Here is a 23737-nt window from a genome sequence, read left to right as displayed (position 1 = left end):
AATTTGTAACTCTATCCTACGGTTGCCAACTGTCCCGTATTAGCCAGGTCATCCCGTATTTTGGGCTAAATTAGTGTGTCCCGTACGGGACCACCCTTGTCCCATATTAGTAGGGTTGCCAACTTCCTCACTCCCAAATAAGGGACAAAGGGTGACGCCATTGCCCCGCACCCCACCTGACCTCACCCAGCCAGCGGCCACGTGCTCCCGCCCGACCCGGGCGGCCACCATTGGTGGAGCAGGTACACGCGGCCGCTGGCTAGGTGAGGTCACGTGGGGGCAGTGACTTCACCCTTTGTTCCTTATCTGGGAGTGAGGAAGTTGGCAACCCCACGAGATCCTCAATGAGGACAGGCTGTAAAATTTAAGTTTGCTTTAGTTTATTGTCTCATGTACCGAGGTACAGTGAAAAGCTTTTGTTGCGTGCTAGCCAGTCAGCGGAAGGACTGATATATGATTACAATAGAGCCGTCCACAGTGTACAGATACAAGATAAAGGGAATAACATTCAACGCACACCTCCAGATTCAGGGACAGTTTCTTCCCAGCTGTTATCAGGCAACTGAACCATCCTACCACACCCAGAGAGCAGTCCTGAACTACTATCCACCTCATCTTTGATCGGACTTTATGTAACTTAACTTGCACTGAACGCTATTCCCTTAATCCTGCATCTGTACACTGTAAATGGCTCGATTGTAATCATGTATTGTCTTTCCGCTGACTGGTTAGCACGCAACAAAAGCTTTTCACTGTACCTCGGTACACGGGACAATAAACTAAACTGAACTAATCATATTCATTGTGTACAAATGAAAAGAATTGATTTCTATAATGGGAATTTTTAATTCCCTCAGCCTACACGTAAAATTCGATTGAGGTAAGAGTTAACTTTTCTTAAGAATGAATGAAGTAAACAGTCTCCTCTGTTTGAAGTCTCCTCTGTTTGAAGTCTCTCTGGGATTCAAGCCCAAGAGTAGCTCAGTTTAGTTTAGATTATTGTCACGTGTACTGAGGTACAGTGAAAAGCTTTTGTTGTGTGCTAACCAGTCAGCGGAAAGACAAAACATGATTACAATCGATCCATTTACCACTCCTTATGACTCTTATGCATCTATCAAATGCCAGTCTCGATTTACAATATTATTTAAAATTGTGTTGGATTCCTGGAGATGGGAAGCCTTGAATAGAGTGTGACCTCCTCCATGGGTTAAATATGTGTCAGTTCTACACCGGGCGACACGGTGGCACAGCGTTTGAGTTGCTGCCTTACAGCGCCAGAGATCCGGGTTCGATCCTGACTACGGCTGCTGTCTGTAAGGAGTTTATAGGTTCTTCCCGTGACCTGCGTGGGTTTTTTCTGAGATCTTCGATTTCCTCCCACATTCCAAAGACGCACAGGTTTGTGGGTTAATTGGCTTGGTATAAGTGTAAAATTCTCCCTATTGTGTGTAGGGTAGTGTTAATGCACAGGGGTTGCTGGTCGGTGTGGACCTGGTGGGCCGAAGGGCCTGTTTCCGCACTGTATCTCTAAACTAAACTAAAAACTAAACTACAGAACTGATTAATGCTCCTCTAACGTAGCACGGAGATCTACGATTACTTATCAGGAACCAAAAGAGCCTGTTTCCGCGCGGTATCTCTAAATCTAAAATCCAAAAATGCCAACTGACTACAAATACTACTGATTCTGGAGATGGGGAAGGTAAAACATCTCTGCTGTGAGTGGAGCGGCAGGAATGTCGACGTTTTAAACGACTCCCATGAGGTGCAGGCGAGCTACTGGAGTTGAGAACTCAGGAAATTGGTGGGGGGAAGGGGAACTTTGAAGTTTCAAGTCCACCTATGAAAAATATTTGGTCGTAAATCTGAGCCTGTTAAGTTTTAAATCTGCAAAGACAAAGGAGTTGATAGAGAGCAGTGGGCTTGTGAACAGAAGGCATCCGATCATCGGTGCCCTCCGTAACTCTGGGAAAAGTCAAATAGTGCTGGCAAAAAATAGAACCGCGGTCTGAAGAAGGGTACACATTTTTATTTAACATGTGATGAGCGTTTCTCGGCACTGAGCCTGTACTCGCTGGAGTTTAGAAATATGAGGGGAGTCCTAATTGAAACTTACCAAATAGTGAAAGGCTTGGATAGAGTGGATGTGGAGAGGATGTTTCCACTAGTGGGAGAGTCTAAGACTAGAGGTCACAGCCTCAGAATTAAAGGACGTTCTTTTAGCAAGGAGATGAGGAGGAATTTCGTTAGTCAGAGGGTGGTGAATCTGTGGAATTCTTTGTCACAGAAGGCTGTGGAGGCAAAGTCAGTGGATATTTTAAAGGCAGAGATAGATAGATTCTTGATTAGTGCGGGTGTCAGGGGTTATGGGGAGAAGGCAGGAGAATGGGGATAGGAGGTAGAGATAGATCAGCCATGATTGAATGGCAGAGAAGACTTGAAGGGCCGAGTGGCCTATTTCTGCTCCTATCACTTATGATCTTATGATCTTACTCCAGCACTTTGAGTTGATCTTTGTCATCAAGACACATCAGGCTGAGTTAGATAGTTCAATATAATGTCAAAGGCACCTGAGGGAATTCTGAGAACAAAGAGTGTTCAGACTACACTGCTGGACTCAGGTGACCCACGATCGTCCAAACTTGATATGTTGTGATATGCTCTAGTTACATCCTCAAACAAATATTTTTATGAGATTGAATGGAGATGATTTTTAATCTTTCACGTTGTAGACAGATCATTCATGATAGGATTTTAAATAACTGTTGATAATCTCTCAGCCTCTTCATATGTTGTGATATGCTTTTGCTTCAGTTACTTCTCAGACCAAATATTCTTTAATGGAGAAGGTATTTACGTTTGTTTTACCTTACTCCATCACGGCAAATAATTTATGATCGGAGTTTGTGTTTCAATAATAATTGATCATGCAGTTTGTAACCTGTTAATTCAGGAGAGAGGGCAGGTATGGATTAAGTCCTGCAACACAAGGATTATACAGAGTCAACAGTAAAGGAAGGTCTCCTAGCAACACTGTTACATCTGCAGAAAGCTCTGCTGTGGAAGCTTGATGTTTTAGTGGAAGTAATTTCAAGGCAGATGTGTGGGTAATAACCAGGAGGTGGTGGGCTGTGATATCCTGGTGATTTTTGTTTAATTTTAACGTTAGACCGGGAGCTTTTACTGGTCTCATTGAGAGTTCATGTTGTTATAATTTCTACTTGTCAATTGTTATTTAGCAGGATTTCCAGCTGGGAAAATCCTCCAGATTCCAAATTGCCAAAAAGACATCTGGAACCTTTGAAAGAAACCTTGAGTCTGAGTTTGGAGAGTTGCTGTGGAGCAATATTAAACCTGGTGCCTTGGCACGGTGCCAAGTTTTTTGCACTGCTCTGATACACAGAGTTGGTGCCACTTTTGGCCCTAACCTGCATCTGACATTGTTCACAGGCAGGTGATAATCACATTGCTCTTCACCATTGATCTTGGCACCAGAGAGGATCTGAGGGAGAACAACTGCTACAACATTTGCATTTTATTGCCTGAATAAATCTGATGTACAGGCACAGGTGTAAAAATTCTCACTTCTGTCCCACTTGAATATTAATGATATATCGATGCGGCACGGTGGCGCAGCGGTAGAGTTGCTGCCTCACAGCACCAGAGACCCGGGTTCAATCCTGACTACGGGTGCTGTCTGTGTGGAGTTTGTACGTTCTCCCTGTGACCGTGTGGGTTTTCTCCAGGTATTTCGGTTTCCTCCCACACTCCAAAGATGTGTGGGTTTATAGGTTAATTTGCTGCGGTGAAATTGTAAAATGTCGCTAGTGTGTGTAGGATAATGCTCGTGTGCAGGGTGATTGCTTGTCCGCATGGACTCGATGGGTCAAAGGGTCTGTTTCCGCGCAGTATCTCTAAAGTAAACTCTAAACTCTTAAAATGTGTTTGGCTGGGAACTAGTTTAGTTTAGTTTAGATTAGAGGTACTAGTTGGGTAACAGCAACGCTAAACATACATATGTTTATTTTCGACTTCTGAGAAGAAATGTTGGAGTCTACTTCTGGTCAGTGTGGTCCTGGTGGGCCGAAGGGCCTGTTTCCTCGCTGCATCTCTGAAGGCTAAAGTCTAAAAGTGATGTCCACGTGCGTGCAACTGAAGGATGATCCCCCACTTTCTCAGCATCTCACTCTTGTCCCCTTCAGGTGTCTCATTGCTCCAGGGCAGCAGGATGTTTGACCCCCGCACTAGTAAACTCCTGAAGTAGGGTTGCCAACTGTCCCGTATTAGCCGGGACATCCCGTATTTTGGGCTGAATTAGTTTGTCCCGTACGGGACCGCCCTTGTCCCGTATTAGTAGGGTTGCCAACTTCCTCACTCCCAAATAAGGGACAAAAGGTGACATCACCGCCCCGTGCCCCACGTGACCTCACCCAGCCAGTGGCCACATGCTCCCGCTCCACCAATGGCGGCCGCCCGGCCCGGGCGGTGACGTCACCCTTTGTCCCGTGTTTGGGAGTGAGGAAGTTGGCAACCCTACTTTCAAGTATCAAGTTTTTCAAAAAACTGAACCTCATCTTAACCATCATCTTACCATCTTGGCGGCACGGTAGCGCAGCGGTAGAGTTGCTGCTTTACAGTGAATGCAGCGCCGGAGACTCAGGTTCGATCCTGACTACGGGTGCTGGCTGCACTGTAAGGAGTTTGTACGTTCTCCCCGTGACCTGCGTGGGTTTTCTCCGAGATCATCGGTTTCCTCCCACACTCCAAAGACGTGCAGGTATGTAGGTTAATTGGCTGGGTAAATGTAAAAAATGTCCCTAGTGGGTGTAGGATAGTGTTAATGTACGGGGATCGCTGGGCGGCACGGACTTGGTGGGCCGAAAAGGCCTGATTCCGGCTGTATATATATGATATATGATATATGATATATGATATATGATATATTTCATAGGCAGTGTGTTATATGACACATTTCTGTAAATTAATCTTTTTATCCCCTGTTTCATCCCCATTTTCTGAGCTGGTGCGTTGGGGTGTCAGATGTAATAACACAGCATGAGATACTTCTCTCTTCTCTTCATCTTCCCCCTCAATCTCCCGCCCTCCCTCCAGTGCCATCCACCCATTCTCTGATGTTGCATTCAATCCTGCCCAGTTGCTCCTTCTCCCATCATTCAAGTGAGTCAAGGGTGTTTTATTGCCATGTGTCCCAGATACAACACTGACATTCTTACTTGCAGCAGCACAACACAATATGGAAACATAGTGCACTGTAAACTAAGTGGGGGGGAAGGAGGAGAAGGGGGAGGGAGGGGGGAGTAGGGAGGGGAGGGTGGTGGGGAAGAGGATAAGGGGGTTGAGGGGGAGGGGGGGAAAGGAAGGGGAGAGAGGGGGGAGGTAGAGGGGAAGAGGAGGGAGGGAGAGAGGGGGAGGAGAGAGGGGGAGGAGAGGGTGCTGCAGCAATGCAGGAGAGGTTTGGGCCCAACGGACGCGCGCGCACACACACACACACACACACACACACACACACACACACACACACACACACACACACACACACACGCATATATATATATATATGCGCCATGCACGTACACATAAAAACAGACAATAATAGTGCAAAAAGACAAAACCAATCCCCCCCCAGTCTATGTAGTTCAGAGCTTATTTGAGGTTGTAGTGTTTAATAACCTGATGGCTGTAGGGAAGATGCTGTTTCTGAACCTGGACGTTACAGTTTTCAGGCTCCTGTACCTTTTTCACGATGGCGGGGGCTTAGATGAGAGCGTGGCCAGGGTGGTGTGGGTCTCTGATGGTGCTGGCTGCCTTTTTGAGGCAGAGACTTCTGTAAATGCCTTCAATGGTGGAGAGGTCAGAACCTTTCTTCAGTGTGAATCAGAGGACTCTCTCCTTTGTCTTTCCCTCAAAGCCTCTCTGTCTTTCTCCCCTCAAAAGCCCCCCCCCCCCCCCCACCAATACCTCTCTGTCTTTCTCCCCACAAAGTCTCTCTGTCAACCCTTGCCTCCATCGCAGTGTTGTTGTTGAGTAAAGAGTGTGGCTTTAAGGCTGAACCGACCTCTCGCTACAGAGCAAGTCACAACACTTTCTCCGCATGGTGTAGCCACTGTGTGGTCTAACGTAAACATGAACGCTCCTCAACGTTTCTGTAATGCAGCTGTCCACAGCACCCACTGATAGCCAGGACCATCGCACATTAATGATTCGTGTCAAGCTACATTGTAGGTCTTCAGTATCCGAAGAGCTTTGGCGACATCTCACTAAAAAATTACATCATGATTTATATATTTATTGGGGAAAAAACTGCAGACGCTGGTTTAAATCGAAGATAGACACAAAATGCTGGAGTAACTCAGCGGGTCAGGCAGCATCTCTGGAGAGAATGAATGGGTGGCATTTCGGGTCGAGACCCTTCTTCAGACTGATGTCAGGGGAGGGGGTGGGACAAAGATAGGATGTAGTCGGAGACAGGAAGACCAGTGGGTGAACTGGGAAGGTGGAGGGGATGGAGAGGGGCAGCAGGGACTATCTGAAGTTAGAGAAGTCAATGTTCATACCGCTGGTCCAAGCGAAATATGAGGTGCTGTTCCTCCAATTTGCGCTGGGCAATTTCTATATTAATATCTTTGAAGGGTATAACAAAAAACTAGTTGTTTGATTATCTGCTGCAGAAACTGTTCTTGGAAAGAAAACAACGTCCCTGTGCTAACAACTTTCAACGAGTCCGTCCACAAATTACTTTCTTTCTGAGGTTTTGCCTTGATTTTTGCGTGATCTCTTACACGCAAATTCATAACTGTTATGCACATCATCAATACAAATATAATTCAGGCCAATCAAGAACCAAAGAACGTAGGTCTAAGGCAGGGCTTCCCAACTTTTTTCGTCCCGTTTACCCCTGGCAACTTTTCAAAAGTAAATTTACCCCCACCCTGTTTTGTTCAGTAATTTGAGTTTACACTTCGACCATAATAAAGCAACCGACAAAGGGGAAATTTTAAAATACTGTTTTTAACATTATTATTTTAAGTTCAAATAACAATAATGGGATGCGAAATTGGCGGTAAATTTACCCCAGGTTGGGAACCCTTAGTCTAAGGTGGGGGGGAGGGGGGAAATATTTAATAGGAACCCGAGGGGCGACTATTTTACACAAAGGATGGTGGGTATATGGAACAAAGTGCCAGAGGTGGTGGTTACTATCACAACATTTAAGAAACATATTTTACAGGTCCATGAATAAGTTTAGAGGGATACGGGCCAAATGCAGGCAGGTGGGACTAGTGTAGATGGGGCATGTTGGTTGGTGTGGGCAGGTTGGGCCGAAGGGCCTGTTCCCACTCTCTATGACTCAATCTGGTCCATCCAAATAATTCTTGTGCATATGTTCTAGGAGCAGAATTAGGCCATTCGGCCCATCAATACTCTGCCTTTCAATCATGCAACCATTCTATCTTTCCCTCTCAACCCGATTCTCCTGCCTTTGCCCCATAACCCCTTACACCTGGACTAATCAAGAAGGGAATCAAATGAATGAAATAGAACAGTTGGCTTAATTAATCAAATAGAACAATCTGCTGAGTATTTCTCAATTAACAAGGTAGCTGGATGGATTTCCTCGCGGGGGTGAGATGATGATGATGTGTTATTTGAAAGCAAAAGGTTCAGTTTTACAAAAAGTGAAACAAAAAAAAAAGTGAAAGCCTAGTCTGGGGGTGAATTTCCATTTATTTATGCTCTATCAATAATTTTTTTTTAAACTAGAGTTGATTAATAAATTGGTAATACTTATCTCTGGACTGAAGGAAAATGTTTCAAATTGGCAGATCACCAATGTTTAATGATCTCAATCGAATTCATTTCAGATATAGAATCCCAAACTCTGCAGGGACACAGAGGAGAGCACAACCTCACCTCTCCAGGGATGTCCGTTATTGAGAACAGCACGGTGGAGTTCCACAAAGCCTCTGATAAGGAGGTCCTCAAGATGGAAGGTCCACTCCAAGCAGATTTTATAATCAAGGTAACTATTTGGGTATTTTTTAATCTTTGTGAAAAGTAAGTCACAGGCATGGAACGGTGGCGCAGCGGCAGAGTTGCTGCCTTACAGCGTTTACAGTGCCAGAGACCCGGGTTCCATTCCGACTACGGGCGCTGTATGGAGTTTGTACGTTCTCCCCGTGACCACATGGGTTTTCTCCCAGATCTCCGGTTTCCTCCCACACTCCGAAGACGCACAGGTTTGTAGGTTAATTGGCTTGGCATAAATGTAAAATTGGCCCTAGTGTGTGTAGGATAGTGTTGATGTGCGGGGATCGCTGGTCGATGTGGACTCGGTGAGTTGATGGGCCTGTACCACTAAACTAAACTAATTTATCACAACCGTTCCTGTAGCTTCTATATCACGTACTGAAGCCATTGGGCTGTGATTACCCTGTGTGTAAAAATCTTTGCCTCACACATCACCAATAATGCATCGTTGTCGCCAATGAACCTGATTGGGGAAGGTGTGTTGGAGCAGGAGGTAGTCAGTCTTTGGAGCACAGCAACCTGACGCTGAATTCTGAGAAGCAAGGCACTGCTGATGGATATTTTCATAGATTCTGCAGATCACAGTGTGTTATTAAATCAATTCCATTTATGTGGGTCCTGCTGTAACTTCAGATTGTTATAATGTACTTCACAACCAGTAACATATCTTTGAAGGGCAATTGAAGAATTTCTAAAGCATTTGATTCATGAGCTGAAAGATGTGGGGTCATGACAATAGTAGGATTAACATTCATGGAACAGTGTGTTCTACGTATTGTAATCCTATTACAGTGATTGTGCTGAACAATGCCAGGTTAAACTGATCTCATCTGCCTGTACATGATCCATATCCCTCTGTTCCCTGCACTTCCACGTGCCTGTCTAAAAGCCTCTTAAACGCCACAATCGTATCTTCCTCCACCACCACCCCAGGCAATGCGTTCCAGGCCCCCCGCCCCTCACCCTGTGTGTAAACATCCTTGCCCCACACAACCCCATGAAACTTTCCCCCTCTCTCCTCATCACTATGCCTTCTAGTGTTGGACATTTCTGCCCTGGGATAAAGGTTCTCACTGCCCATCCTATGTATGTCTGTTCCTTTGGATTTATCAGTTTTCATTTTCACAAAATCTCTCTAATTGGTGTTCTTTAAGGCAGAGATAGAAAGATCCTTGATTAGTGCGGGTGTCAGAGATTATGGGGAGAAGGCAGGAGAATGGGGTTAGGAGGGAGAGATAGATCAGCCATGATTGAATGGCGGAGTAGACTAGATGGGCCGAATGGCCTAATTCTCCTATTCCTTATCGTTACTGATACTAATTTCTATTGCTTGGTCATTTACACTGGGCTCTAGTTTTTCCAGTTTTTCTGGGAGTTTTTCGGTGTCTTCATTGAAGACAGATTGGACGCATTTGTTCAATTTCTGTGCCATTATCTCATTCCCTGTTAGGAATTTGCCAATCTCAGTTTTGCCCTTGCTAGTCTATTCCTTTTACATATCTGCAGGAATTCTTTCTTTTGAATATATGATGTGAAAGGTTGGCTGGGTTTGAGTAATGGCTGAAGGGCTGGCACAAGGTTCATTTGGCTCAACAAATCACACCATCTAGACTTCTACTGGTTGGCATCAAATAAACAATCCCTAAGCAGGAAAACTAAGTTCCTTGGTCAACTTTACTATCTGTTATTTTGGTCAGTGAATGTACCTGTAATTTACTCCACTGACCATTGTTAAGTTTTTAGTTTATTGCACTAGTTCACGTCCAACTGCAATGAGTGGAGCCAGCAAGGATTATTGAATGCTGGGGTGAATGTCAGAGGGTTGCTCTATAATATATATTGTAGCTGGCTTGGTTTTGTCAGCAAGTTGAATATCAGACCAGGCCTCATTTAGAAAGTAGAGTTCTAAAAGGTTAAAGAGGTGGCAAGGTGGCGCGGCGGTAGAGTTGTTGCCTCACGGCGCCAAAGACCCGGTTTCAATCCTGACGACAGGTGCTGTCTGTTCAGAGTTTGTACGTTCTCCCTGTGACTGCGTGGGCTACCGGTTTCCTCCCACATTCCATAGGTGTACAGGTTTGTGGGTTAATTGGCTTCTGTAAATGGTGTAGTGTCCTAGGTGTGTAGGATAGTGCTAGTGTACGGGGTGACCAGTAGCTTGCAAGGTCTTGGTGGGCCAAAGGGCCTTTTTCCACACAGTATCGTTAACGTCTAAAGAATGATTGTAGTACAAATGATATTATTACATGTGCTATCGCAAGATCAATGATACATGTCCTGTGATAATCTTCAGCGTCTGGCTCCCCTTCAAATAGAAACTAAGGTGCAAGAAATATAGAGTCTGTACCTCAAGCCTGGTCCGTTACTCAATGAATTCAGAGCTGGTGTCTAAACTCACTCCATTTACTTTCTCTGCCTCATATCCATGAATATCTTTGATTAATGAGAATCTCTCAATCTCGTATCTAAAAATAACAAGTGACTTCACATCAATTACCATTTGGGGAAGGAAGTTCCAAGCAGTGAATATTGTTTTATTACATCATCTTTTCCTAATATTACATCATCTTTTCTGCATCGTTCAACCCTGAAACTCCAAGGATTGCTCTATTAAAATAACAGTTTTCCCCCTCCAGTTAAATAGCCCTTAGGATGGGGATTGTAAATACTATATTTGTGGCCGACTAAAGTTTTATATCAATTTAAAAAAATAATTTGTAACTTCAAATTCCTTTTGTGTTGGAAGGAACTGCAAATGTTGGTTTACGTCAAAGATAGACACAAGATGCTGGAGTAACTCAGCGGGACAGGCCGCATCTCTGGATGGAAGGAATGGGTGACGGTTTGGGTGGAGACCCTTCTTCAGACTGAAACATCACCCGTTCCTTCTATCCAGAGATGCTGCCTGTCCCCTGAGTTACTCCAGCTTTCTCATTTCCTTTTATTTGGATATTAAGGCATCTCCCCTATCGTTTTTGATCATTTTTGTATCTGTCCTTGGTATTCACCAGGCTCTGTATATCTGATTGGACCTTCTTGGGGTGGACTTACATTTACTGTTGCTTCCACTACATGCACATACAATGATTGCATACAACATGAAGTAATTAAGTAATAAATGGTTTTATCATAGACCAAGAGACCAATTGCCGAACTGGATGCTAAGTTAAACCAATCTCATCTGCCTGTACATGATCCATATTCTTCCATTCCCTGCACTTCCATGTGTCGATCTAAAAGCCTCCTAACGCCACTGTTGTGCGTGCCCCCACCAACCACCCCTGGCAGTGTATTCCAGGCCCCCACCACTCTGTACAAAACCTTGCCCCACACATCTCCATTAAACTTTCCCCCTCTCACTTTATACCTGTGCCCTCTAGTGTTGGACATTTTCACCCTGGGATAAACATTCTGACTGTCTACTGTCTCGATGCCTCTCATGATTTTATAAACCTCTATCGAGTCTCCCCTCAACCTCCGATATTCCAGAGAAAGTGCCAGAGTTTTCTTGATCAAATGCTTCTTAATATCATCTCCAATTTCTTTTCTCACACATTCTGGTTCATAAATTGTTCCCAGTTAGATAAGTAAACACTTTGAACCTCTGTGAACTTTAGAATGCAGACTTAAACTCTGGCACAAATCTGCAGTGACATGTGATTTGGCTGAAGAACATTGCCCCTTGTGGTTCTGGAGATACAAAACAGACTGAGTAGATTTGTCAAAAAATCCATGTTATTCATGTCGTGATTACTTACATAAAGAGTTGGAACACAACAAGTAACCAGCGTTTGTTACAGAGTTCAGCAGAACCAAAAGAGGAAAACTTGCAGTAAGAAAATAAAATCCAGTTGCCTTGTGCCAAATAATTTTTTATTAAATAGTCCATTTGTGATCATATTACACTGAGAGTCTTTCAGATTTCCGTATAAACATTTATACGCTCTAATTCATCTTGATGTACTCCGCTTTAAATGAATAGGATGTTTAGCATTTGAACCACGTTAAGTGAATAGCTTCATTGTCATAATATTTTTATAATAACATGAACTTTCAACGTTTAGTTTTCACTATTGATTTCTTCAAATTGATTGACTGCAGTATTGGCAATTCTGTTGAACCTTGTATTGCACAACGGGGAAAAAAGTCAAATAATCTCTTTTCCCTTGTCATCAAAACCTCCAAACTCAATATTTTATATTTGCATTATTTAATCTCCAGACGTTTTCCTATAGTTCTCTCTTTGCCAAAGTCGTTTTTTAAAAAACTTTTCACACGTTCCCAGCCTTTCTCCCATCTGTAATTTCTCTCCCTCTGATCTACTCTCTCTATCTATCTCGCTCTCTCTGGAACATTATTCTCTTTCCACTCATAAGGACAATTTATCTGCATCTTTTTCATTCACCTGTCTCTTTGCCTTTCCATTATATTTTGTGACCTCTCTTTTCCATTTTGTTAACGGTAGTCCTCAGAGATTGCTGTTCCGAGATCTCATTTTTGCTTCTCTTGCTCATTTCCTTTGGTCTCACCAATGGAAATAGAGAACACCTTTAGGTCCCAACTCTTAGTTAAAGCAATAATATTCCCCTCTCTTTGCGCGAGAGAGAGTGAGTGGTGCTGACTGTTTGGAAGCATTAGCTCAAGTAGATTTTACATGGTGTTAGTTTATTAACCATTTCTGTGGCTTACTCTGAAGGGGATTGGACACGGAGGCGATGTGGACTCATTAGTTGAGAGAGGAAGATGGGTGGTAACAGACAGGTCCCATGCTGAACCACTCTGAATTAACTCGGGGTGAACATAGTTATTTGTAAATCGAGATGGCTTCATTTAATCTATTAATTAAGATATTGCAAAATTAAATCCTCATTCCCTTTCAAAAGTTCATAGGTTCTAGGAGCAGAATTAATAATAATAATAATAATACATTACATTTATATAGCGCTTTTCATATACTCAAAGACACTTTCCAGGGATTTAGAGATCATAGGGAAGTGAATAAATAGATAAATAAGTAAACAAACAGAGAAAGGAGACAGAAGGTGAGGTGACCTTCAGTGGTTGAAGGCAGTACTGAATAGGTGAGACTTCAGTGATGTTTTGAATGTGGTGAGTGTGGAGGAGTCTCTGACGGTTTGAGGTAGTGAGTTCCATAGGGTGGGAGCAGCGATGGAGAAAGCCCTGTCCCCCCCAGGATCTGAGTTTGGTCCGGATGTGGGGGGATAGGAGATTGGCAGTAGCAGAGCGGAGGGTGCAGGTGGGAGTGTGCCTGTGGAGGAGGTCGGTCAGGTAGGATGGGGCCAGGTTATGGAGGGCTTTGTAGTTATGAGGAGGATTTTGTACTGGATTCTCTGGGGGATGGGGAGCCAGTGGAGTTTATAAAGGACGGGGGTGATATGGTCACGGATCGGGGTGTGGGTGAGCAGACGGGCAGCGGAGTTTTGAACGTATTGAAGTTTACTGATGATTTTTGAGGGTGCGCCATAGAGGAGGCTGTTGCAGTAGTCCAGACGGGAGGTGATGAAGGCGTGGATGAGGGTTTCTGCAGCTGTGGGGGAGAGGGATGGACGGAGATGGGCAATGTTTTTGAGGTGGAAGAAGGCTGTCTTTGTGATGTGTTTGATGTGTTTGTCGAAGGAGAGGGTTTGATCAAAGATGATACCAAGATTCCGGATGTGAGGTGAGGTGGATACTGGGAGACCATCAATATTGAGGATGAAGTTTTGGGTGGATTTGGTGAGCGTTTTTGGACCAATGATGATGATTTCAGATTTGTTGCAGTTGAGTTTGAGGAAATTTGATTGAAGCCAAGATTTTATTTCAGTGATGCAGTTTGTCAGTGTAGAGTGTGTGGTGGTGGAGATTGACTTGGTGGAGATGAGGAGCTGGATATCATCGGCGAAGCAGTGGAAGTTGAGACCATGACGGCGGATTAATTGACCAAGGGGGAACAGGTAGAGGATGAAGAGGAGGGGGCCAAGGACTGAGCCTTGGGGGACACCTTGGGGGAGGGGAGCGGTGGGGGATTTACAGTTGTTAATGGAGATGAACTGGTGCCTGTCAGAGAGGTAAGATTTGAACCAGGATAGGGCTGTGCCGGTGATGTTAAGGGAGGTTTCAAGTCGGGTGAGGAGAATGGAGTGATTTATGGTGTCAAAGGCGGCGCTGAGGTCAAGTAGGATGAGGATGTTGAGGTTGCCAGCGTCGGAGGAGAGGAGAAGGTCATTTGTGATTTTGAGGAGCGCAGTTTCAGTACAGTGGTTGGAGCGGAATCCGGATTGGAAAGTTTCATACAGGTTATTGGTAAAGAGGTGGTATTTGAGGTGGGAAGCTACAGCACGTTCCAAAACTTTGGACAGAAAGGGTAGGTTGGAGATTGGTCTGAAGTTGTTTGGGGTGTCAGGGTTGAGACCAGGTTTTTTCAGAATGGGGGTGACAGCAGCGATTTTGAGGGATGGCGGGACGATGCCAGTGGACAGGGAGGAGTTAATTGTTGCAGTGATAAGTGGAGAGAGAGCAGGAAGGCAGGCCTTGACAAAGCTGGAGGGGATGGGGTCCAGAGAGCAGGTGGCAGTTTTTATTCCTGTGAAGAGGTCAGAGAGGTCGGTTATTAATGGTTATTAAACCATTTGGCTCATCAAGTCTATTCCGCCATTCATTAATGGGTGATCTATCTTTCCCTCAAAATGCTGGAGTAACTCAATGGGTCAGGTAGCATCTCCGGAGAACACGGATAGGTGACGTTTCACAGGGTGCTGGAGTAACTCAGCGGGTCAGGCAGCATCTCCGGAGAACATGGATAGGTGACGCTTCACAGAGTGCTGGAGTAACTCAGCGGGTCAGGCAGCATCTCTGGAGAACATGGATAGGTGACGCTTCACAGAGTGCTGGAGTAACTCAGCGGGTCAGGCAGCATCTGTGGAGAACATGGATAGGTGACGTTTCACAGGGTGCTGGAGTAACTCAGCGGGTCAGGCAGCATCTCTGGAGAACATGGAACTACATTGAACTGTAGCATTCCTGTTATTCCAAAGGTTGACCTGAAGCATTGGTTCGGATCATGTCATTTGAGTAGAGTGGGAATGGTGGGAGATGAGAACTAACAGACATGTGTCACATGTGCACGATGTGCATTATTGCTTGTGAACCATGGCTGTTGTTTTATGACTGACATTTCAAGGATGTCACCACATGACTGGCTGCTCTCTGCGTGTTATTGCAAGAATGTTTAGAGTGAAATGTTGCCAAGTCTGCAGCCTCTGTGGTTATTTGTAAATTGAGATGCATGTATAAGTGTGGCTGAAACTGCTTCATTCAATCTATAAATTAAGATATTTTGAAGTTAAATCCTCAGTCTCTTCCATGACTTTCACATATTGTGCTGGTAATGAAAATGTTATTTGTAAACAGGTGATTCTGAAGCAGGTAGATTGGTCAGTGATGCTTATCCTTCATGTTGTCTCTCATACCATCTGCAGACTAATCTGACAGGTATGTATTTCTAGGCAGGTACATGGCTAGGACTGGTTTAGAGGGATATGGACCAAACACAGGCAAGTGGGACTAGTGTGGATGGGGCATGTTGAGCGGCGTGGGCACGTTGGGCCGAGGGGCCTGTTTCCATACTGTATGATCTACACTTTCAGACACTTCACTGAATTTAGAATCCTGCGATGGATGAAGTTTATCTCATCCCTCTGGATTCCGCACTGTTAGTCTAGCATTGCAACTAAAAAGGCGGCGCAGTGGCACAGTGGTAGAGTTGCTGCCTCACGGCACCAGAGACCCGGGTTTCATCCTGACTACGGGTGCTGTCTGTATGCAGTTTGTACGTTCTCCCCGTGACCTGCGTGGGTTTTCTCCGGGTGCTCCGATTTCCTCCCACATTCCAAAGATGTGCAGGTTTGTTGGGTAATTGGTTTCAGTAAAAGTGTAAATTGTCCCTAATGTGTGTAGGACGGTGTTAGTGTACGGGGTGAGCACTGGTGGGCGTGGACTTGGTGGGCCAAAGGGCCCGTTTCCATGCTCTATTTCTAAACTGAACAAAACTAAACACAAGTCACTTTCAGGTAACAGCAACGTTGGACTTCTTGGAAACCAGTTGTATTTGGTTCCTGTGTGTGTGGTGAAGGATCACAGCACAATGTTAGGATAGGGCAGGTGGTTAGAGGCAGTGGTCCTGATGAGCAGCTTTGGAAAATGCTAAGAGAAAACACGAAAGATTAATCTTCTATAAAGCATTGTTTAATATGCAGCGACACACAGAGAGCAAGTGTGGAGTTGCTGTGGAGTAACAGGCACAGCAGTGGAACTGTGCTCAATGGCTAACATTCCCCAATGGCTAACATTCCCCAATGGCTAACATTCTCCAATGGCTAATATTATCCAATGGCTAACATTCACCAATGGCTAACATTCTCCAATGGCTAACATTCTCCAATGGCTAACATTCACAGCAATGGAACTGTGCTCAACAATGCCCAATGGCTAACATTCTGAAGTGACTACTCCAGTTGAAGTTTCCACCTGTTACCTTGGAAATAATTTCTCCTCCTATGATTTCCTATGAATAAGAACATTTGATAAATGACAATGATGTTTAAAATTACTTCACTGCAAAGGTACAGTGTCGATCCCAAACCAGTCTGAAGAAGGGTCTCGACCCGAAACATCACCCATTCCTTCTCTCCAGAGATGCTGCCTGACCAGCTGAGTTACTCCAGCACTCTGTGAAACGTCACCTATCCATGTTCTCCACAGATGCTGCCTGACCCGCTGAGTTACTCCAGCACTCTGTGAAACGTCACCTATCCATGTTCTCCACAGATGCTGCCTGACCCGCTGAGTTACTCCAGCTTTTTGTGTCTATCTTCCGTTTAAACCAGCATCTGCAGTTCCTTGCTACTGAAAGGCACAGTAGAGTTTGATTGGGCATCTTTTACATTTTGTTCAAGATGGCTGCGCCGTTGTGTTTGGCTGCCTGCCACTGTATGTTTCATTTTTTTTTTCCTAATCAGATGTGCAGCACTTTGGTCAACGTGGGTTGTTTTTAAATGTGCTATACAAATAAAATTGACTTGACTTGACTTGACTTATAATAGGTATTCAGTAGCTGGATAAAGTGCCAGCAGTGATTTAGCTCATATTTCACAGTACAGGTAGTTCTGCTGTAACGTGAGTTACATTCCTAAGAAACCTCACCCTATAGAAAATCATGTTATAAAAACAATTGTGTCAATGGTTGTGATTTTATCTCATTGTGTCAATGGTTGTAATTGGCTTCTGTAAATTGCCCCTCGTGTGTAGTATGGGATAACACAGAACGGTGATCGATGGTCGTTGTGGACTCGGAGGGCCGAAGGGCCTGTTTCTACACTGATTCTCCAAACTAAAAACAAACAGTCATTTTTAATTCTAAACCGGCTCATTAGTTTAGAGATACAGCGTGGAAACAGGCCCTTCGGCCCACCGAGTCCGCGCCGACCAGCGATCCCGGCACACTCACACTATCCTACGCACACTAGGAACAATTTACACTTATACCAAGCCAATTAACCTACAAACCTGTACGTCTGGAGTGTGGGAGGAAACCGAAGGTCTCGGAGAAAATCCACGCAGGTCACGGGGAGAACGTACAAACTCTGTACAGACGGCGCCCGTAGTAATCGCTGTAAGGCAGCAACTCTATTGTTGCTCCTTCGTGCTGCCCCTGATTGACGTAATCTTACTTCAGCCTCACATTTTTGAGGTCCTTTCCAACACTCACTTGCAGTGAGGAACTTTGTTGCCTTTTCCCCAGTGCGGCTTCCTTTCCCATAATTTAATGCATTCACTTTGGATTTTACTAACTGCAGCAACCTCGATCATTACTTAAGTAGTAAAAGTAAGGGACGTGAACCTGAGTACAGGCATTAACCAATCATTGTAAATATCCTGTGCTTATACATGAAACATAAGATCAGGAGGAAATTGCATTAGCAGTTGGTTCAGCATGAATAAACTCCAGTGAACTTTCATTCCTCTTTTCAAATTGGCATCTAAACCTATGACTTTGAATTTCCTCTCCTGGCAATATCAAGCTACGCTTTACTAAGTATAAATCAAATGATTTTCCAAAATGGTCTTCAATGGGATTTAGAATATACCATATGCTGTGACGTGAATGTGGGATGGGAAATACTTCAGGTTAACCTCCAGATTGAAGCATGCTTAAAGACGTGAGAAATGGCATGTCCGGGGTAAAGGGAGCCTCTGCCATTAAGTTTGTGTAAATGGAGTAGGGCAGAAGGAATGTTCTTTTAAAAGCAGACAAACTAACTCTACTCAGGACTGGAGGAATCTGTTGACTTCCACAACACAGAAGTGCAGCTCACTGGAGCAGTTAGTCGAGCCGCCACCTCACACCTGGAGCGATGCAGGTTTGGTCCTGACCTGGGGTGCTGTCTGTTTGTGGTTTGCACGTTCTCCCTGTGACCCCTGCGTTTCCTCCGGGTGCTTCACTTTCTTCCCACATCCTAAAGACGTGCGGCTTGCTAGGTTAATTGGCTGCTGCAAATTGCTCTGGTGCGCAGGTAAGTGGTAGAATCTGGAGGGGAGTTAGAGTCATAGAGTCGTACAGCATGGAAAAAGGCCCTTCAGCCCAACCTGGCCATGCCGACCAACATGCCCCAACTACACTCGTCCCACTTGCCTGCATTTGGGCCACATCCTTCGGAACCTTTCCCACCCATGCACCTGGCCAAATGTCATGTAAATGTTGTTTCTATATCTTAAGGCCAGGGACTGAATCAACGTGAGCTTATGACCCACACTCGTTGGATCTACCTGGTTCATGGGAAATAATGGCAGTTCCTGATACCAACCATCAATGGGGTTAGCCGCACCTGGTGGTGAGGGATAGACACATGCCCATCCATCAGTGGACATCTAAGACCACCACATTCCCATCCATCAGTGGGTATCTAAGACCACCCCATGCCCATCCATCAGTGGACATCTAAGACCACCACATGCCCATCCATCAGTGGACATCTAAGAGCATCACATGCCCATCCATCAGTGGACATCTAAGAGCATCACAGACCTGTTATTGTTCATCTTGTTTGGCTGTCCAGGTTTATTTTGAAGTAACATAGACACAAAAAGCTGGAGTAACCCAGCAGGTCGGACAGCATCTCTGGAGTGAAGATATTGGTGACGTTTTGGGTGGAGACCCTTCGTAATCCTAAACCAGCACCTGCAGTTCCTTCCTTCTAATTTTAAGGGGTGTTGTTTGAGGGATGGAGGGTGACCGGGACGTGATGGGTTGGTGGCACCGTTCTCCAGCTCTTCCGTCTGTTAAGTCAGACGTGGCAAGGAACTCGTTTTATTTTTCATCCAGGATGATGATGTACCTGGCATTGATGCGATCTCCTCTCAGAGGTCTGAAAAGTGCACATTTGGTGCTCAGTGTTCAATGGTGAAATGTCCATCTGGTTTGGTGACCCAGTTTTCAGGGCAGACCACAAGTAAAAGAAAGACAACACATCAGTACAGTTCCATTGTAAACAAGCTCGTTTCATCGCTGAAATTCAGAATACTGACCTGGATGAATCGATAAGGAAATCTCAGTTGCCCTGAGGTGCTGGCTCTTTATCAATGTCTGAAACGTTGAAGATAGACACAGAGTGCTGGAGTAACTCAACAGGTCAGGCAGCATCTCTGGAGAACATGGATAGATGGCGTTTCACAGAGTGCTGGAGTAACTCAGCGGGTCAGGCAGCATCTCTGGAGAACATGAATAGATGGCGTTTCGGGTCAGGGCCCTTCTTCAGACTGATTGTAGGGGACGTGGTGGGGGGGGGGATGGGGGAGGGAAGAGAGGGGGGAAAAACTGGAGGTGAAAAAAACCCAAGACAGATCATGGGTGGCAACAGATGGCCTCAGGCAAGGAGGCTCCTTGACACATAGTCACCAACTGTGGAACTGGTTCATGGACTTTTAAAGGTGGGGGGGGGGGGGGGGAGAGAGAGAGAGAGAGAGAGAGAGAGAGAGAGAGAGAGAGAGAGAGAGAGAGAGAGAGAGAGAGAGAGAAGGGGAGGGGAGTGTTTGTCAAAGTTACCTAAAATTGGAGAATTTAGTGTTTTGTACCATTGGGTTGTAAGCTAGCCAAGTGAAATATGAGGTGCTGACATTTTATATAATTGCATTTAAAGGATATTCTTTTTTCCTCTAATTGTCCAGACTAGGTACGTGTCGCCAAGGGACAGTGTGGTACAATTCACGTTCTATCAACCCATCAGCCATCAGTGGAGAGAGACAGATTTTTATCCGTGCACTGCGACCTGTGGAGGAGGTAACACTTTATTTACAACACTATGCGTGTATTGTCAGGGCTTTGCAGAAAGCTGTGTACAGAGCATTGTTGCTGCCCTGCCTTTTATTTTTGACAGATTTTAGTGCCAGCCGTCCTGAAGTGCTGACACCTTCATCACAGCTTGGAGACCATTCTCCAGTCTTCTAGGGTGCCAACTTTCTCACTCCCAAATAAGGGACAAAAGGTGACGTCACCACCCCGTGCCCCACGTGACCTCACCCAGCCAGCGGCCTCATGCTCCTGCTCAACTAATGGCTCCCTACGCAACCTCCGTTAGTCGGGGCCCGGGCCTCCGGGCCTACACTGTCCGGGCTTACAGCGGCTCCCAGGCCTACACTGTGCGGGCCTAAAGTGTCCGGACCTACAGTGGCCGGGCCTACAGTGGCTCCCAGGCCTACATTGTGCGGGCCTACAGTGTCCGGGCCTACAGCGGCTCCCAGGCATACACTGTGTGGGCCTACAGTGTCCGGATTACAGTGTCCGGGCCTACAGTGCTCCCCGGGCCTAATATGGGACAAGGGTGGTCCCATACGAGACAAACCAATTTAGCCCAAAATATGGGATGTCCCAGCTAATCCGGGACAGTTGGCAACCCTACAGTCTTCCCATGTTGAGAAAAGTTCACCTATGCCCAAGGTGGGCAAGTATGGCCTCACCAATCCATTGTGATCTCATACACCGCTTGATCACTCCTCATCCTCTTGCTTATCTGCGCTCCAAGGAATTTAGCGAATTTAGCTTCTGTATAGTGTCCCTAGTGTTTGGGATAGAACTAATGTCTGGTCGGTAAGGACTTGGTGGGTTGAAGGACCCGTTTCTACACTGTACCTGTAAACTAAAAGTACACAAAACTGTTTGACATGAGTGTGTTTCCTTGCTGTGGGCCTGTGTAACTTGTGCTGTGGGCCTGTGTAACTTGTGCTGTGGGCCTGTGTAACTCGTGCTGTGGGCCTGTGTAACTCGTGCTGTGGGCCTGTGTAACATGCTGTGGGCCTGTGTAACTCGTGCTGTGTTGCTGTGTAACTCGTGCTGTGTTGCTGTGTAACTCGTGCTGTGGGCCTGTGTAACTCATGCTGTGTAACTCATGCTGTGGGCCTGTGTAACTCATGCTGTGGGCCTGTGTAACTCATGCTGTGGGCCTGTGTAACTCATGCTGTGGGCCTGGGTAACTCATGCTGTGGGCCTGTGTAACTCGTGCTGTGGGCCTGTGTAACTCGTGCTGTGGGCCTGTGTAACTCGTGCTGTGGGCCTGTGTAACTCGAGCTGTGGGCCTGTGTAACTCGTGCTGTGGGCCTGTGTAACTCGTGCTGTGGGCCTGTGTAACTCGTGCTGTGTAACTCGTGCTGTGGGCCTGTGTAACTCATGCTGTGGGCCTGTGTAACTCATGCTGTGGGCCTGTGTAACTCATGCTGTGGGCCTGTGTAACTCGTGCTGTGGGCCTGTGTAACTCGTGCCGTGGGCCTGTGTAACTCGTGCCGTGGGCCTGTGTAACTCATGCCGTGGGCCTGTGTAACTCATGCCATGGGCCTGTGTAACTCGTGCCTTGGGCCTGTGTAACTCGTGCTGTGTTGCTGTGTAACTCGTGCTGTGGGCCTGTGTAACTCGTGCTGTGTTGCTGTGTAACTCGTGCTGTGGGCCTGTGTAACTCGTGCTGTGTTGCTGTGTGCCTGTGTAATTCGTGCTGTGGGCCTGTGTAACTTGTGCTGTGTTGCTGTGGGCCTGTGTAACTCGTGCTGTGGGCCTGTGTAACTCGTGCTGTGGGCCTGTGTAACTCGTGCTGTGTTGCTGTGTAACTCGTGCTGTGGGCCTGTGTAACTCGTGCTGTGGGCCTGTGTAACTCGTGCTGTGGGCCTGTGTAACTCGTGCTGTGGGCCTGTGTAACTCGTGCTGTGTTGCTGTGTAACTCGCCATGTGTCTCCGTGTGTTTGCAGGATACCAACTCAGCTCTGCCGAGTGCGTGGACATTCGATCAGGCCGGGTCGTTCCCGACCACTCCTGCAACTACTACCCAGAAAATAAAAAGCCCAAGCCCAAACTCCAGGAGTGCAACATGGACCACTGCCCGTCCAGGTGTGTCTCACAGAAACACAGACAACAAGTGCAGGAGTAGGCCATTCGGCCCTTCGAGCCAGCATTCCCATTCAATATGATCATGGCTGATCATCCTAAATCAGTACCCCGTTCCTGCTTTCTCCCCATATCCCTTGATTCCGTTAGCCCTAAGAGCTATATCTAACTCTCTCTTGAAAACATCCAGTGAATTGGCCTCCACTGCCTTCTGTGGCAGAGAATTCCACAGATTCACAACTCTCTTGGTGAAAAAGTTTTTTTCTCATCTCAGTCCTAAATGGCCCACCCCTTATCCTTAAACTGTGACCCCTGGTTCTGGACTCCCACAACATCAAGAACAGTTTTCCTGCATCAAGCCTGTCCAATCCCTTAATAATGTTATATGTTTCTATGAGATCCCCTCTCATCCTTCTAAGTTACAGTGGATATAAGCCCAGTTGATCTGTTCTTTCATCCTATGTCAGTCCCGCCATCCCGGGGATTAACCTGGTGAACCTACGCTGCACTCCCTCAATAGCAAGAATGTCTCGTGCCCAGAGCCAGAGTTGCTGAGGTAGTGCTGACTCGGCAGAACTCCGGTGGCGGGGAGCAAAGCTTAGAGTCCGTGCCGTGACTTTCAGTTTAGTTTATTGCCACTCAGAATAAATCCAAATCTTGCAAATCCAGATCCCATCATTAAGCTGGAAAGAGTGCAGAGAAGATATACGAGGATGTTGCCAGCATTTGAGAGCTTGAGCTATAGGGAGACGATGAATAGGCTAGGACTTTAGTTCAGTCAGATTAGTTTATTGTCACGTGTACCGAGGTACAGTGAAAAGCATTTTGTTGCGTGCTAAACAGTCAGCGGAAAGACAATACATGATTACAATCGAGCCATTTACAGTGTAAACATACATGATAAGGGAATAATGTTTAGTGCAAGGTAAAGCCAGTAAAGTCTGATCAAAGGTAGTCTGAGGGTCTCTCATGAGGTTGATGGTAGATACACAATGCTGGAATAACTCAGCGGGTCATGCAGCATCTCGGGAGAGAAGGAATGGGTAACGTTTCAAGTCGAGGTAGATAGTAATTCAGGACTACTCTCTGGTTGCGGTAGGATGGTTCAGTTGCCTGATTGCCTTTGACATGTTGATGCTGCTCGTGACTAATAACTCCTGATGTTCGTGCCAAATCCTCACAATGTCTACTTTGCAGGGCCTTTTATAGCCTGCCAGCAAATAAATTAACAAATTGTTGCAGACAGTTTTAAATGCGAGAAGTTAG

At 45.8% G+C, this 23737-nt stretch overlaps 1 protein-coding gene across 2 annotated transcripts in view; it reads left to right on the top strand.

Moving 5' to 3' along the window:
- adamtsl3 (ADAMTS-like 3) overlaps positions 1-23737 on the top strand; it is a 327965-nt gene that overhangs the window by 213325 nt on the left and 90903 nt on the right. For both annotated transcript variants that reach the window (XM_078427555.1, XM_078427554.1), the window contains exons 9-11: positions 7887-8044; positions 20272-20383; positions 22336-22474. In XM_078427555.1, the coding sequence (XP_078283681.1) occupies positions 7887-8044; positions 20272-20383; positions 22336-22474 (409 nt within the window). The remainder of the gene's footprint in view (positions 1-7886; positions 8045-20271; positions 20384-22335; positions 22475-23737) is intronic.

Source organism: Rhinoraja longicauda, chromosome 33 (assembly GCF_053455715.1).
Source record: "Rhinoraja longicauda isolate Sanriku21f chromosome 33, sRhiLon1.1, whole genome shotgun sequence".
NCBI classification, from domain to species: Eukaryota; Metazoa; Chordata; class Chondrichthyes; order Rajiformes; family Arhynchobatidae; genus Rhinoraja; species Rhinoraja longicauda.
Note: the sequence above shows the minus strand (reverse complement) of the source record. Positions and strands in the feature narration are given on the sequence as shown.